Here is a 13,101-nt window from a genome sequence, read left to right on the forward strand (position 1 = left end):
AATGTCTTTACAAGTATATACTTTATTGAATATTGTTTTTATTGTTAAGCGTTTTGTGACCCTGGGCTGGAAAGGCGCTATATAAATAAAAATTACTTACTTACTTACTTACTTTATTCTGTTTTTCTATTGCTTATTTAGTGTGTCATCTTATTTAGTTATTTTATTCTGTACTGCCACCACAAAAAAAATCCTATGTTCTGGAAATAAAAGTTTCTGATTCTGATATAGAAATTACTTAATTTTGTTTTTTAAAAGAAAATACAATGCTTCAAAAAACATAATATTTTTCTATTTCAATACAACTAATCAATAATCACTCGTCACTCATACTTGTTCAATAAGTAACCGTTGAAGTGTCCATTTTAGTTATTATATGCTGTATTTAGCATATTTCGTTTTTGAGGTTAAATAGTTTCCATTAATATCAGAACTGCTCCTGGAACGCAAGAGACAACGTAGCCTAGATTAGTTTTCCCTGCAGGGAAGATAATCCAGGCTCCTCTTTCAACTTCTGCCGACAATCACAGAGATCCGTCCAACAAATCGCCTTGAGAAGACATTTAAAGAACTGTTTTTACTATTCTTCAGTATAAAAACAAAAAAAAACACTGCTTTCAAAATCATTTATTGTTACATCTTTTAACACGTGATCACAATTAAAGTTAAGTATAACTCTACGTACATATATATTAAATTGTATCATGTCAGAACAGAAAAGCAGAAGTAACAAAAATGTCATTCCAGTCATCTTACACTGTTAATTACTGCTGGCACATTGAATTTTCCTGCATAAAACTAACTTTATTTTATTTACATTAAACACAGATAAACTCTAACTGAATAGAGAGTTGCAGCAAAACAGTCAAATATATTTATATTATAAGAAAAGTCTAAATATCTCCATCTACTTATAAGACATGTTGAAGGTTAATCTGTGTAAACAGTCATTTAGTCCAATAAAAACATAAAAATTGAGTAGAAATATATCAAAAGTGTCATGTTTTGAAATACAATTCCGGGTTACAAGTCATAAAATAATACCAAAAGTACAAGTTAATATTATAAATGCATGTCATGCTAGTATAGTAAGTAATAATAAGGCATTATTCACCGAGTGTGTGCGGTTAGCAATGGCTTTGTATTCATGTTTTCTTCCATGTACAAATGAACATGCACATACACAACTGTTGTGTAAAAAAAACAATAAAGCAAGGCAATTTCATTTGTCAGTCAGTTCTGCGCAGAAGAAGTTTGATCATAAAGGAGCGACTGGTGCTGAAGGTATGTCGGCGACAGGTGCTTCGGCCCCCGGCGGCTTCAAACCCTTCATGTTAAAGAAGCTCACCAGCTGACCTGGAACTTCAGCCAACACACTCTGAGCGAGCAGCTCCTGAGGACCCTGCAATGAGGAAGAACACAGCAGAGGTGGTTCAGTGACTAGAGAGGGTGAAAGGACAGGTCGAGCGACAGAAGGGAAGTAGCAGGTGTGTATGAGCAAACATTCAAAAGAGTAGTTTACATGTATAGCCAGCTGAGAATTATATATATATATTTATATATATATGTAATTGAGTCTTGACTTGACAATATATATATATATTATATAAGAAAGACTACACCCTGTTCCTGGAACACAATATACACGTATATATATATATATATATATATATATAGTCTTTCTTTATATATTTATATTTCTTTATATATTTAAGACTAAAGACTTTTTCAGTTGACGTTTTTTCTGAATGTTTCTTGTAGAAAATGGTAAAATTGAAATAAATATTTTTAAATAAAACACTTAAAATCCTATTAATGTTCATCGTTACTTTACGATTTACCGCAGTTCATCAAAGTTAATCAGGCAAGGCATTTTTTTATACAATAAACAAATATTATATTAATTTAGAATATATTTAATTATACACGTTGAACCGTCTCGAACCGTCAATACAATTTCCAACAGAATGTGTTGTCAGTCTTAATTAATTTTAATAGAGGCGGAATTTGCCTATAATTTAGTCCAAACAAGTTTAAATAAGCAAGAAAATGTTACTCTTTCACGACAATTCACACTTTTATTTTTCGGGTTTTGACACAATTGATTTACTGTGTGTTTAAATTTAAATGTATATAAAATGAAATAATAATCAGCAGCATTACTACTCTAGCTTTGTAGTGACTTTACTTACAGCATTTACTTTGGCTTTATTTCCTTTCTAATGGGCTATTTACTTAAATCTTTCATTTATCTTCTTGCCTCCTCGCTACAGTTACAGTTGCCCCGAATGTAGTGAGTGAAAAAATAAAGTTCTGGTTGCACATGAGGGAAATCCACAGTTTGTGGTCGTGTTCCTGAACATTTGGCCAAGACTGTCGATCACACCTTTGGGAAATGAAGTGTAAAACATCTGGACTTTAGCTAACTCCATCTTTTCACGAATAAACCACTATTTTTGGGCGGAAAAGGGGGATAATAATTAGGTTTAGTCATAGAAGGATGAACAACAGTGACGGCGGGATGTTATGTCGAATGACAAGGAAAGGAGGAGGATTCAACGTGAATGTTCCTACATTTCTAAGACGGAGTTGAGTCACTCGGGGGCTTCAGGCCAAATAAATTGAAGAAAGACGACACTTGGTCGGGCAACTCGGCCAGTACACTTTGGGCAAGGGCTGCGGAGGGTGCCTGAAATTAGATTGGCAGATATTAACAGTTAAACTGAGATTTTATTCTTGATATTAAAGGTGGCTTGATTTAGCTGCTGTGAAATGACTTTCTGATGATCTTAATGACTTTTATAAATCCTTTCCCTGAGCAGATTAATAATAAGTTATTCTCAAAAAAACTTAACTTAATAATGCTTTCATTAGATTCTGTGTTTTATGACGATTCCCCCTTAAAATTTGTGTTTGTTGACCTGCTAAATTTGAGCTGTCAAAACCGGAAAATTGGGTGTTGCCTTTGGAAAGTATGAATAAAAATGACCTCAAGAATGTAGACTAAACCGAAAACAAGAAACGCTTCTTCTCTTCGCGTCACTTACATTTTGGAACTGTCTGAACGGCACAAACTGCACAATGTCCCGCATGGCAGGCACCCCGGTCGCTGAGCGGAGCAGGCCGTCGTCTGCGTCCAGGAACTCCATGGCGCTGAAGTCAGCTGCGCCCACGCCGACGATGATGATGGACATGGGCAGACTTGAGGCGCCGACGATGGCGTTGCGAGTCTGATCCATGTCTGTGATCACCCCGTCGGTGATGATGAGCAGCACAAAATATTGCTGTAGAAAGTCAAGCAAGTATTTCAAGTCGAGGGAAAAAAAGCCAGATCCGTAAACGTCAATCATCCGGGACTCACGGCGGCGTTCTGCTGCTGCAGGGCTTGTCTGCCAAACTGGGAGACGTGATTGATGATGGGAGAGAAGTTGGTTGGACCATAGAGCTTGATCTGAGGCAGACAGCTCTGGTAGGCTTTGACGACTCCCTCAATGCCTGAAACAAACACACATCCACTTAAACCGCTTGTGTAGGATAGTTTTAACCTGAACTGAAAGGTTATCTCTTTAAGAACTTCAAAATAAAAGCTCCTAGTTCAACACCATATTGAGAAATGTTTCACACAAACACAGGAAGAAACGTTCAGTGTTGCATTGACTTATGATGTTGTCAATAAAAGCTTGTGTGACATTAATGTTTCCACGTGAATGTGCCTACATTTCTTGGGCATGAAGCATCGTGACTCACCTAGTAGCCTTCAGCCGTTTCTTTGTTGTTTTGCTGTGATGTTTGTTTCTCTCATTATAACATCACTGTTGTGACAAATACTATTGTCTTTTTGATTGTTTAGAATAATTCATCTATTATAATTCAGGCGTGTCTTTATCAAAAATGGGTAAAATGAGTACAATCTTTCAGCTGTCTAAGTTGCGGGCAGAACAAAATATAGTATCTCCGTGTTTCTTTCCCCTTAAAAAAACACAAATTCCTTTGCTTCAACATCTGTTTTCCTTTGATTGGAGTTGTAAAATTGCTGACATCCATCATCTCTGTTCCTTACCTTATCTTAAACACTGACATCCTTTACAATTCACAACATCAACATGAAACTACTTTGATTTAAGCCAAAAATAAAATGACCAGGCAGGTCTTGAGTTGAAGTTCATAATTGGAATATTTCTTAAATCGTGTCTAAATCTTGTAAATAAGGATTTCTTTTTTCTTCTTGTCATATGATAGGTTGAGGGAAACGTTGGACATGATGGTTGAACGGTTTAAATAGATGCAAAAAAAAAGGAAGAGAGAGGAAGAGAGACAGTGAGATTGATAGATGTGGACATAAGACCTGCAACTGTAGAAGGAAAAGGGAAGTAATTTGAACTTTCATTTTGAAACTTGAACTTGACCTATTCTACTTCATGCATGCTCTGCCCTCAACAGACACGCGTCAAACTCATCGCCCACTTCATGTGGCCCGCTGGTTGGTTGCCTTAAATCAAAGGATATTCATGTTCATGTTGATATTATGACCTGCAGAAATGCCAGTGTTTAAGATAAGACACGGAACCCATATTTTATGTCAACAATGTAACCCAAACATAGCAGAACTGTTTTGGAATTTTCTTCTTTTTTTTTCGTCCCGCAACTAAATCTGTGAAAATATTTTGGCCGGTAATTAAGTTTGACACTCCAACTGTGTTTCCGCATTTATTGAATCATGGTAATTACTGTTTTGATACAAGCAGCTATTCAGTTTTTTATTTTTTTATTTTTTTATGAATCTTAGTACACAACAGAATAACAGAATGTTCGTATCTACCTGCACAGAACGGATTTGCAGGGTTGAAGTTGACAGGAAACTCATGACTGACCTAAAATTAAAACATAAAGAAATTAGCATCAACTTAAATGTTCGTTGATCAGCTGATGAAAAGAGTAATGGGTTCCTACATGCCATGTCGGAGGGATCTGGGCTCCAAATCCAAACACTGGAAACATCTTGTCGCTGCAGAAATGAAATCAAAGCTGACAAAAAGAACAGGATTAACCCATTATTTGTAGCTCCACACCTGTCGTAGTCCTGGATAACATTTCCCACTGCCCAGATAGCCGACAGGTACTCGTTGAATCCATGAGGGTTGATGTAGTGGAGGGACTGGGGGCTGCTGGGGTTGCCGTTGGAGCCTGTGAAGTCAATAGCGATCTGTTCCCCAGATAACATCCGGTCAGTGTTTATATTAATGAAGGGAAGGGAAATCTTGACACTCACGGTGAAGTTGATCTGACAGCCACCGAATATGTAATCCAGGAAGGTGTACTCTTTCACAATCTGTCGTAGGTAAAGGAATGAAAAAAAGTTAAATAATTGATGTGAGACTGAGATTCATTCTTAAGTAGTTGCTCATTACAAAATAACAGCAACTAAATTACAATGCTGGCCCAGAAACAACATTGAAAGATAAACTGGATTTATACCTGACACTGTTTAACAGTGATAACTCCAGAGTTCTTGTATCCTTTCTTCTTTTGTTTCTTCTTACTGTTGATGCATTCAAACTCCGCCTGTGATGGAAAGAATAGACAAGATCACACTCACACATTTTGTGGATTTTTTAGGGGGGGAGGGTTCTGCCAGATCAAAACACACATTTGACTTTTTTTTTTAAATAAAATGTCAATGTATTCTCAATTATACCGTAATACAATAATAAAGCGAAAGTTGTTTTAAAAAAATGTTTTTAAATCATTACAAAATTGTAAATTATAAATATTTCAGTGCAGATTAGTGGTGTTAACGATATGACACGTGTCACGATACAGGGGCGAATTTGCGATATATGGCGATTATATTGTGATACCGTAGAAACAATGATATATTTGTAGTATTGTCCGAGAACTTGACTCTGGTGTAGTAATATTTACAGACTCTTGATGAAGTCGTAAATGCTTTTATTTGTTAAACCTAAATACAGCACAAACATCTGCTTTAGAGGATGCTGGAGTTGACTGTATCCTCTCGTCCCCAGTCATTGCAAACCAACATCCTCAATAGGTATTTGCATGTTAATTGTAAATAATGAAATTAAATAATTGTAATTATAATTTTGAAGGCAAAAAAAAATCCAAATGAATACATAAATAAGTAAAGAATAGTTTTTCTATTCAGTACTGTTGAATATTGATGCGGTATTGTGAAAATAAAATGAGATATTGAACTTAATCATTTAATTATTTTACAATCACTTCCACAAAAAATAAACTAGATATCATCGCAGGCAGAAATTCAACCCTCAAAACTTTGAAACTAACAATTAAAAAAAAAGAAAGTGTAACTCACTGCATACGTCGTGCACGCCTGTTGGATTTGACAGAGTGTAGCTTGAAAGCTTCCGATGATTTCATGAGAGCCGCTGTTGTTGTAGTCATAACAATCCACCTGCAAACACACCATCTTTGATGAGGACACACTCGAGTGTTACGTCTAATAGCGGGACACACAAAAACATGCTTTGGAAGTGGAGCTAATGAAACTAGTCGGACACACGCGCTGCTCAGAATCTGGACACAGTCTTTGTTTTGTATACACATTCTAAGCAGCAGTAGAGAAGAGAATGGGTGGAGCAGACAATTTGACTAATATGAAACTGCAAGTCACTACCATCATTGCTAAAAAAAACAAAAAAACATCTACATCCACCAGGAAGTATTTTCATTAATCAAGTCAAGTTTTAATAAACTTTTTGGTTTGAGGAAAAGTGACATTATATACGATTAATGCATCAAAGTTCATATTGATCAACTATATACAGACAAACATTTCTTTAAGCGTAGTTAGTAACATATTGATAGTCGTGTTTGATCGTTAATCGTTTTATTTGCTGGTAATTTCTTCTAAATATGTTATACACGGACAGAATGATGACGATCATGAGCATGATTGTATGCCGTTAGGAAAGGATCGAAACATTTCTGGGCCAACGTAAATACAATTTAGACAAATCAATTGAATTAATCTGTCTATAGTAGCTGGATTAACTTAACAAAGCAAAACTAGCCAGCAGGTTTAGCGGTTTAAGCCGACTCTTAAGGCGGGTTGTTCAGGAAAAGGAACATAAAAAAGAGAACTGTTAAAATGATCTAGTTCTGCATCATGGCCTGTCAAAATGAAAACAATCGTAAATAATGTTATATAGTGTTGTTTTATATAAATAAAAGTTGGGTGATATGGGTCCAAGGTCAGAATTTCTCCTGAATCCAGATGTAGATGTTTGCAGGATGTTCTTATATATCCTTAGTTTTCCACTATGAGGAACACACATGATGGCTGTCAACTTACTTGCACCGCGGTCTTCCTCACAAGAATCCTTTCAAACAGGGTTCGAGAAAAATAAATATAAAAATATTGCAAACACATGTTTTCTTTTTTTGAGTCACACAAATAGTGCCGGTAGTTATTTTAAAATGGGTTGTTACATAGTTCACATATTTGTACACTATTTCAACCCCATAATATATATATATGTATATATATATATATGTTTCAATTTTGACGCAAAATTGTTAAATTTAAGAACTTCCTAAATGATTTCTATCACCGGAAAAACACCCACCATAAATAGAAAGGTAGTACTTTTAGTTAAAACAATAAATACATAGGAAACATGGCCTAGAAGAAAATGTTTTTTACGATGTTGTAATCTCATATATAACATGTGGTGCATCAGTTTTCAAGAGAAAAATAGCACAATCTTAAAAAAGCATCCGAAAAAGAATTACAACACACTGTGCTACTTACTTTAATTCACATATGATGAAGTGTGTTTAAAATGTGTCCAAGTAAATTAGCATTAAAACATACTAACATATACACTATTTATACAACACCCACCTTTATTGATTTCTCCACATCTCCTCCACAGAGGGCCTGGATCGGGATTTTGAACGGCTTCCACACTGGATTGAGGTTATATTTTACCACCTGTTCAAACATTATCACATAGTGATTACGACCAGGACAACAACTGCTAGAAAAATCATATCATTACATTTTTTAAAACACTTGTCTTACAAACACGACTAGTTTCACACAGAATGTCTCCGTTTACTAGATTAGATTAGATTAGATTGACTTTATTAATCACTCTAGAGATATCCTTCGGGAAAAAGATTTCCAGTAAACAGCAGAGGTTAGAAGGTAAAGCAAACATCTTAAAGGGATACAAAGGTTAACATTAACTACATCATCCCTTTTTATCTGCTCTTGTCCCTAAATTCAAAGTTATAAAGTCTAATAGCACGAGGAATGAATGAGTCCCTGAGTCTATTAGTGTTGCATCTGTCGCATCTGCTTCTCTGCTCACTGATGACAGAGTTCAGAGGATGACTTTCATCATCCATGATGGACAGTAGTTTGTCGAGTGACCTCCTCTCTGCAACGGTCACCAGTGAGTCCAGCTTCATGCGAACACATCTTTATGCTGACATGCAACCAGTCAGATGATGGTTCCGACGTTACTCACAGTGCGTTTGAAGCCTACATTGAAGGGCAGCACATACTTGAATCCAAATATTAAGTAAATAATCAAATTGTTTTCTGTGTCTACCTCAGTCCTGTGGGCCAACTTCCATCCAGTTTCAGTCTGCTTGTAAAATTCCAGAAAAGGGTCCGACTTTCCAAAGAAGTCCTAAAAAGAAACAAGAAATGACTCAGAGTTGACCCAGCAAGTTTAAGTCAAAAATGCATTACATGAGTTTCGAGGACCCGACAGATTATGATCCCATGCTGTGGGCTACACATCCAATGGGCCTTTGTCTGATTTTCTAACGTTTGCTTAGCCTTAACGGTTGATTTAATGCTTGGAATGTCGCACAACACTCAGCTCATTCAATGAGGAAACATTCTAAGTGACTGTGAATATATTTAAATAAAAACATTTTACTGTTTATTTAACGTGTATTAGCTCTCCCATAATCCTCATATATAATTAAACATTACTTTAGCATTTTAAATGGCTTAAAACAATCATAATAGATAACGTCTTTCACCCTATAGCTAGCAAGTAAGTTATTAAAGCAAGTTATATTTGTAAAGCAACAAAACAAAACACAGTTAAATATATGTATGAATTTAAAAAATGTACAAAGCCAAGACAACACGGTGACAAACACAGTAGCCCCAAGATAATTAAGAAAAAGCCTGTGCAAATAAAAAGGTCCTTAGATGCTTCTTGACACATAAGAGATATTTCTCTGCGCTAATGTTGAAAGAGCTATTAAATAATAATCTTTAGAAAACGCTGAAACAGCACATATATCCACCAAGGTTTTAAAAAAGAATGCAATCAATAAAATAAAATATGTTTTATGAATTATTTATAAAAGGTTAAGGCGCAGTAACACATACACATACATTTTTGTGATTTGATCGTTTGCTAGTAGAAGTACTACTTAGAGATAAGACCAGATACCTTCACCAGGTAAATGTGAGACTGAAAATCCAAAAAACAAGTTTGTGACTCGAGTTGTTGTCAATACCTTTTTATCCAGTTTCCGCGCCAACATCTCAAATTGAACCACCCTGTTGTCGGTTTGTTCCTCAGCGCTCACCTGCAACACAACATTCAAATGTCACTGCTCATGAACATTTCATCTCTGGTAGGAGAAGGATTTGAGTTAGAAGGGTTTATGGTAAATTAATGCCTTAAACTATGAGAATAACAGTTGTTTTTTTTTTTAAAACATTATATTGTGTGTTTACGCCTTCTTATAAAAGACCTACAGTAATTGTTCCTCTTCCTGCTGGTCTTCTGTCCTTCATGACCAGTGGTTTTGTGATTCTTTGTGAGGATACAATCTAGAGGTGGAAAAAAGAAACAACGTTTTTTTTTTTTTTAATTATTCACAGGAAATTATGAATTTTGTGGTGAAGGATGTGAAATAAAAACCGCATACCTGTCCTAACGTGCACTCAAGTTCCCCCAAGAAGTCGGCGCCCTGCATGCTTGAGCTTACTTCGTCGTCGATGTCGTGAAGTTCGAACCTCAACTTCTGCACCATCTCGAAGTAGTAGTCGATGACAAAGGTTTTGGAAAATTTGGGGCTGAGGCAGTTCTTAATCATCTCCGTGCGGCCGACCTTAAAAAAAAGATTCAACACGTGATTTTATCTGAGGCAGCACAGGGCTGGATAAAAAGCGACTTCATCAGAAGGAAACAGTATGTTAAGAAAGATAATTTGTGAGGAACGAACATTTGAGACGCAACAGTTAATTTGAAAATAAATAAATAAATAGAATGTGCGATGGTTAGTAAATGACCGACACACTGACCTCCCACCAGCTGGATCCTGAGGAGTTCATGTAAAGCAAACACACCGGGTCGGACTTGGAGAAGACATCCATGTCCAGTAGATTTTCACATGAGACACTCAACGACACCTTGGTCACACATTGGTTAACCTGTGGTCCCGGACTTGCCGCCACCGCCGCCATCTTAGCCAGAAGAAAACCCTGGTGAGAGCTGATGAACGAACACATATTATCGTTTAAACAAGAAGTATATATTTTAACCGTGTATCGGTTTGGATTGTTAAAGTGCTTTGTGACCCTGGTCTAGAAAGACGCTTTACAAATACCCTTTACTTACTTACATTACTTGAAACAAAAATATATCAGATAGTGTCGTGACGATACGTATAACAATCCAGGGGTGACGATACGATATATTGTGACAGCGTAGGAGGAATTATATACTTGTAGTACCATCCGAGTACCGAGTAGAGTGTTGCAGAAACCGACAGACCACATGACTCTTGGGGTCGTGAAGTCGTAACTGTTTATATTTACGTCTTTAACCTACGTCCCAACATCAACTTCAAAAAGCTGCCGGAGTCTACTGTATCCTCTCATCCTCAGTCATCATTTTTCCTTAAGCTGAGAAGAACCGCTACCGTCTAGCTGCAAGATGTTTAATTGCAACACAATTGTGTTGTATCATCTTGTTCTTTCTCTTTATTTCTCTTTGTTCTTGTTCTTATTTTATTTTGATTTATTTTTTATGAAAAATTGCTGTATTTGCTGTGGCTATTGGAAAAAAAAACAATTTCCCGAAGGAGACCTCCTGAGGGATCAATAAAGTTCTACCTTCTACCTTGCAAAAATAAAAAATATGGCCCAAATACTTTCATGTTAATCGTCATTTATTTATGTTTTATTGTTGTATATTTTACACACAATGTATTGAAATATGAACCATAAAAGACACAGAAATAAGATGATGATTTGAAAGATTCCAAAATGAAATCGAATGCAGTCTCAACAAGTATCGATATTTGTATTACATCACAATGACAACACAATCTTAACTGTCATTTTTGCGTAAAAACAAAGGGTGGAATGTGTGTGTATTTAATGTTCAGTTGACACAGCTCTAGACTGTCTTTTAAAACAGTCTGGATTTGTGCAGAAAGCTCCCAGTTCGGGTTGTTTAATAAGGGGTTTAACGGAACCTCGTTCTGACGTCCACAGGAGACTCGGAGTAGAACATTAACATCAACAATTGACGACCAAGTCAAAAAAAACCCTCTAAAATCCAAAACAATCGATGGATCTGCAGACCTCGTGAGTAGATACTTAAGAGGGGGTTGAGGGTTAGAAAACACACCCTCTCTACTCCACCCTGATAGTAGAAGCTTGAACGTTACAAACTCCATGTCAGACAAACTTTACAAGCTTCTAAGGTGACGTCACTTGTTAAACATTGTTTTCTTTTTTAAAAAAACAGATCACACTCAAAATCATAAACTAGCTATATAAAATAAAAAACACCGTGAATAACACACGTCTGTTGTATTAATGTTTAAAAAATACGTGTATTATGAATTGTGTGTATTCCTGGATATAAACATGTAGAAAGTAAACGCGAGTTCCGAACCAACGGTTCTTTATAGCTTAAAAAAAAAGAATGACGTGACATTTATTGACATGTGGATATCGCTAAAAAATGTCTTTAGGGTAAAATGACGCAATAAACGGGGTTCTGGCTTTTCTTACTTTATTTTGAGTCCCACCCTCCAGAAGAGATTCCGCTCGTGTCCGCAGTGGAGAAGGAAACGCAAGAGAAGGGTGGGCGGCGCCTGAGTGCGCTCGTTTACCCGTAGCGCGTAGGGCGACGGCGCGGTGCACATTTTCTTGTTAAAGTCAAAATTCTTTTTTTTTTTTTTTTTTTTTTGTTGCGTTTACCTTCTTGATTTGTAACAGATGTTGTCGGAGAGCTTTAAATCCACATATAGTATTTTTTTTTTAAATTTACTTAATTAGACCGGTTGTTTTCTTCTTTTCATATTCCGTATATATATTTTTTTTCAAATAAAAAATACACTTGTTTTAAATGCCTTTCATACAATCGATCCGAAAAATAGAAAAACTGCTTTATTTTGTTTCCTTATAATAGAAAATGTATTATAAAATTGCTGTTATTTTATTGAGTATTGTTTTGATTGTTTATTCACTTTGTGACCCTGGTCTGGAAAAGCGTTCTATAAATATAAATTACTTACCTATATAATTTATTTTCCTACCATAAACATCTCTACTCAAATACACTTCAGGCGATTACATTTTGAAATAAATTGCTTTTTTTAAATAGGTATGAGTGTCCAGGGTGTTCACCACCTATTCCCCTTACTAGCTGGGATGGGCCCCACTGATTTAATGGAGGCTCTAAATCTATAATCTCTAATACAAATGATGGCGGTGAATGAAATGAATATAAAGAACGGTTTAAAATACAATTCGAATTATTGTTGTGACGCCAGGATGTGGCTCTCTGTCACAGCCCACAACCAGATGTGTCAGACTTGAGAAGAGCGTTCAGAAATGTCACCAGGTGAGTCAGAAGATCGTTTCCACCAAACTTGGCCAAACACGTCTTGAAAGTCAAGAGAGTTCAAGGTTTATCACCTTTAGAAACCAGTTCTACCATTTAAAAAACAAGCTCTCATATTTCACATCAAAACATAGAGATTTTAAGTTCATAATTTTAATCATAAACATTATAATAAATATATATTATCTGTCATTAAAACAAAATTAAACTCTCCTCT

General features: G+C 35.9%; 1 protein-coding gene across 3 annotated transcripts; it reads right to left on the bottom strand.

Moving 5' to 3' along the window:
* Positions 1-624: 624 nt before the first annotated feature.
* On the bottom strand, positions 625-12,465 carry LOC148081791 (copine-3-like). 3 transcript variants are annotated; one of them, XM_087788823.1, is made up of 17 exons: positions 12,050-12,463; positions 10,328-10,517; positions 9,952-10,134; positions 9,779-9,853; positions 9,535-9,606; positions 8,604-8,684; positions 7,889-7,978; positions 6,338-6,436; positions 5,476-5,562; positions 5,270-5,329; positions 5,070-5,203; positions 4,951-5,005; positions 4,820-4,871; positions 3,362-3,495; positions 3,048-3,284; positions 2,575-2,689; positions 1,264-1,402 (listed from the first exon to the last, which is right to left on the bottom strand). In XM_087788823.1, the coding sequence occupies exons 1-16, from the start codon at positions 12,181-12,183 to the stop codon at positions 2,579-2,581; spliced, it is 1,794 nt and encodes a 597-aa protein (XP_087644949.1). In that variant the 5' UTR covers positions 12,184-12,463; the 3' UTR covers positions 1,264-1,402; positions 2,575-2,578. The 3 variants fall into 3 exon arrangements, with proteins under 3 accessions (XP_087644948.1, XP_087644950.1, XP_087644949.1); XM_087788822.1 differs by lacking the exon at positions 2,575-2,689 and having other exon boundaries at positions 625-1,402; positions 12,050-12,465; XM_087788824.1 differs by lacking the exon at positions 2,575-2,689 and having other exon boundaries at positions 625-1,402; positions 10,328-10,489; positions 12,050-12,080.
* Positions 12,466-13,101: the final 636 nt, after the last annotated feature.

This window comes from Callionymus lyra, chromosome 4 (assembly GCF_982586985.1).
Source record: "Callionymus lyra chromosome 4, fCalLyr1.hap1.1, whole genome shotgun sequence".
NCBI classification, from domain to species: Eukaryota; Metazoa; Chordata; class Actinopteri; order Syngnathiformes; family Callionymidae; genus Callionymus; species Callionymus lyra.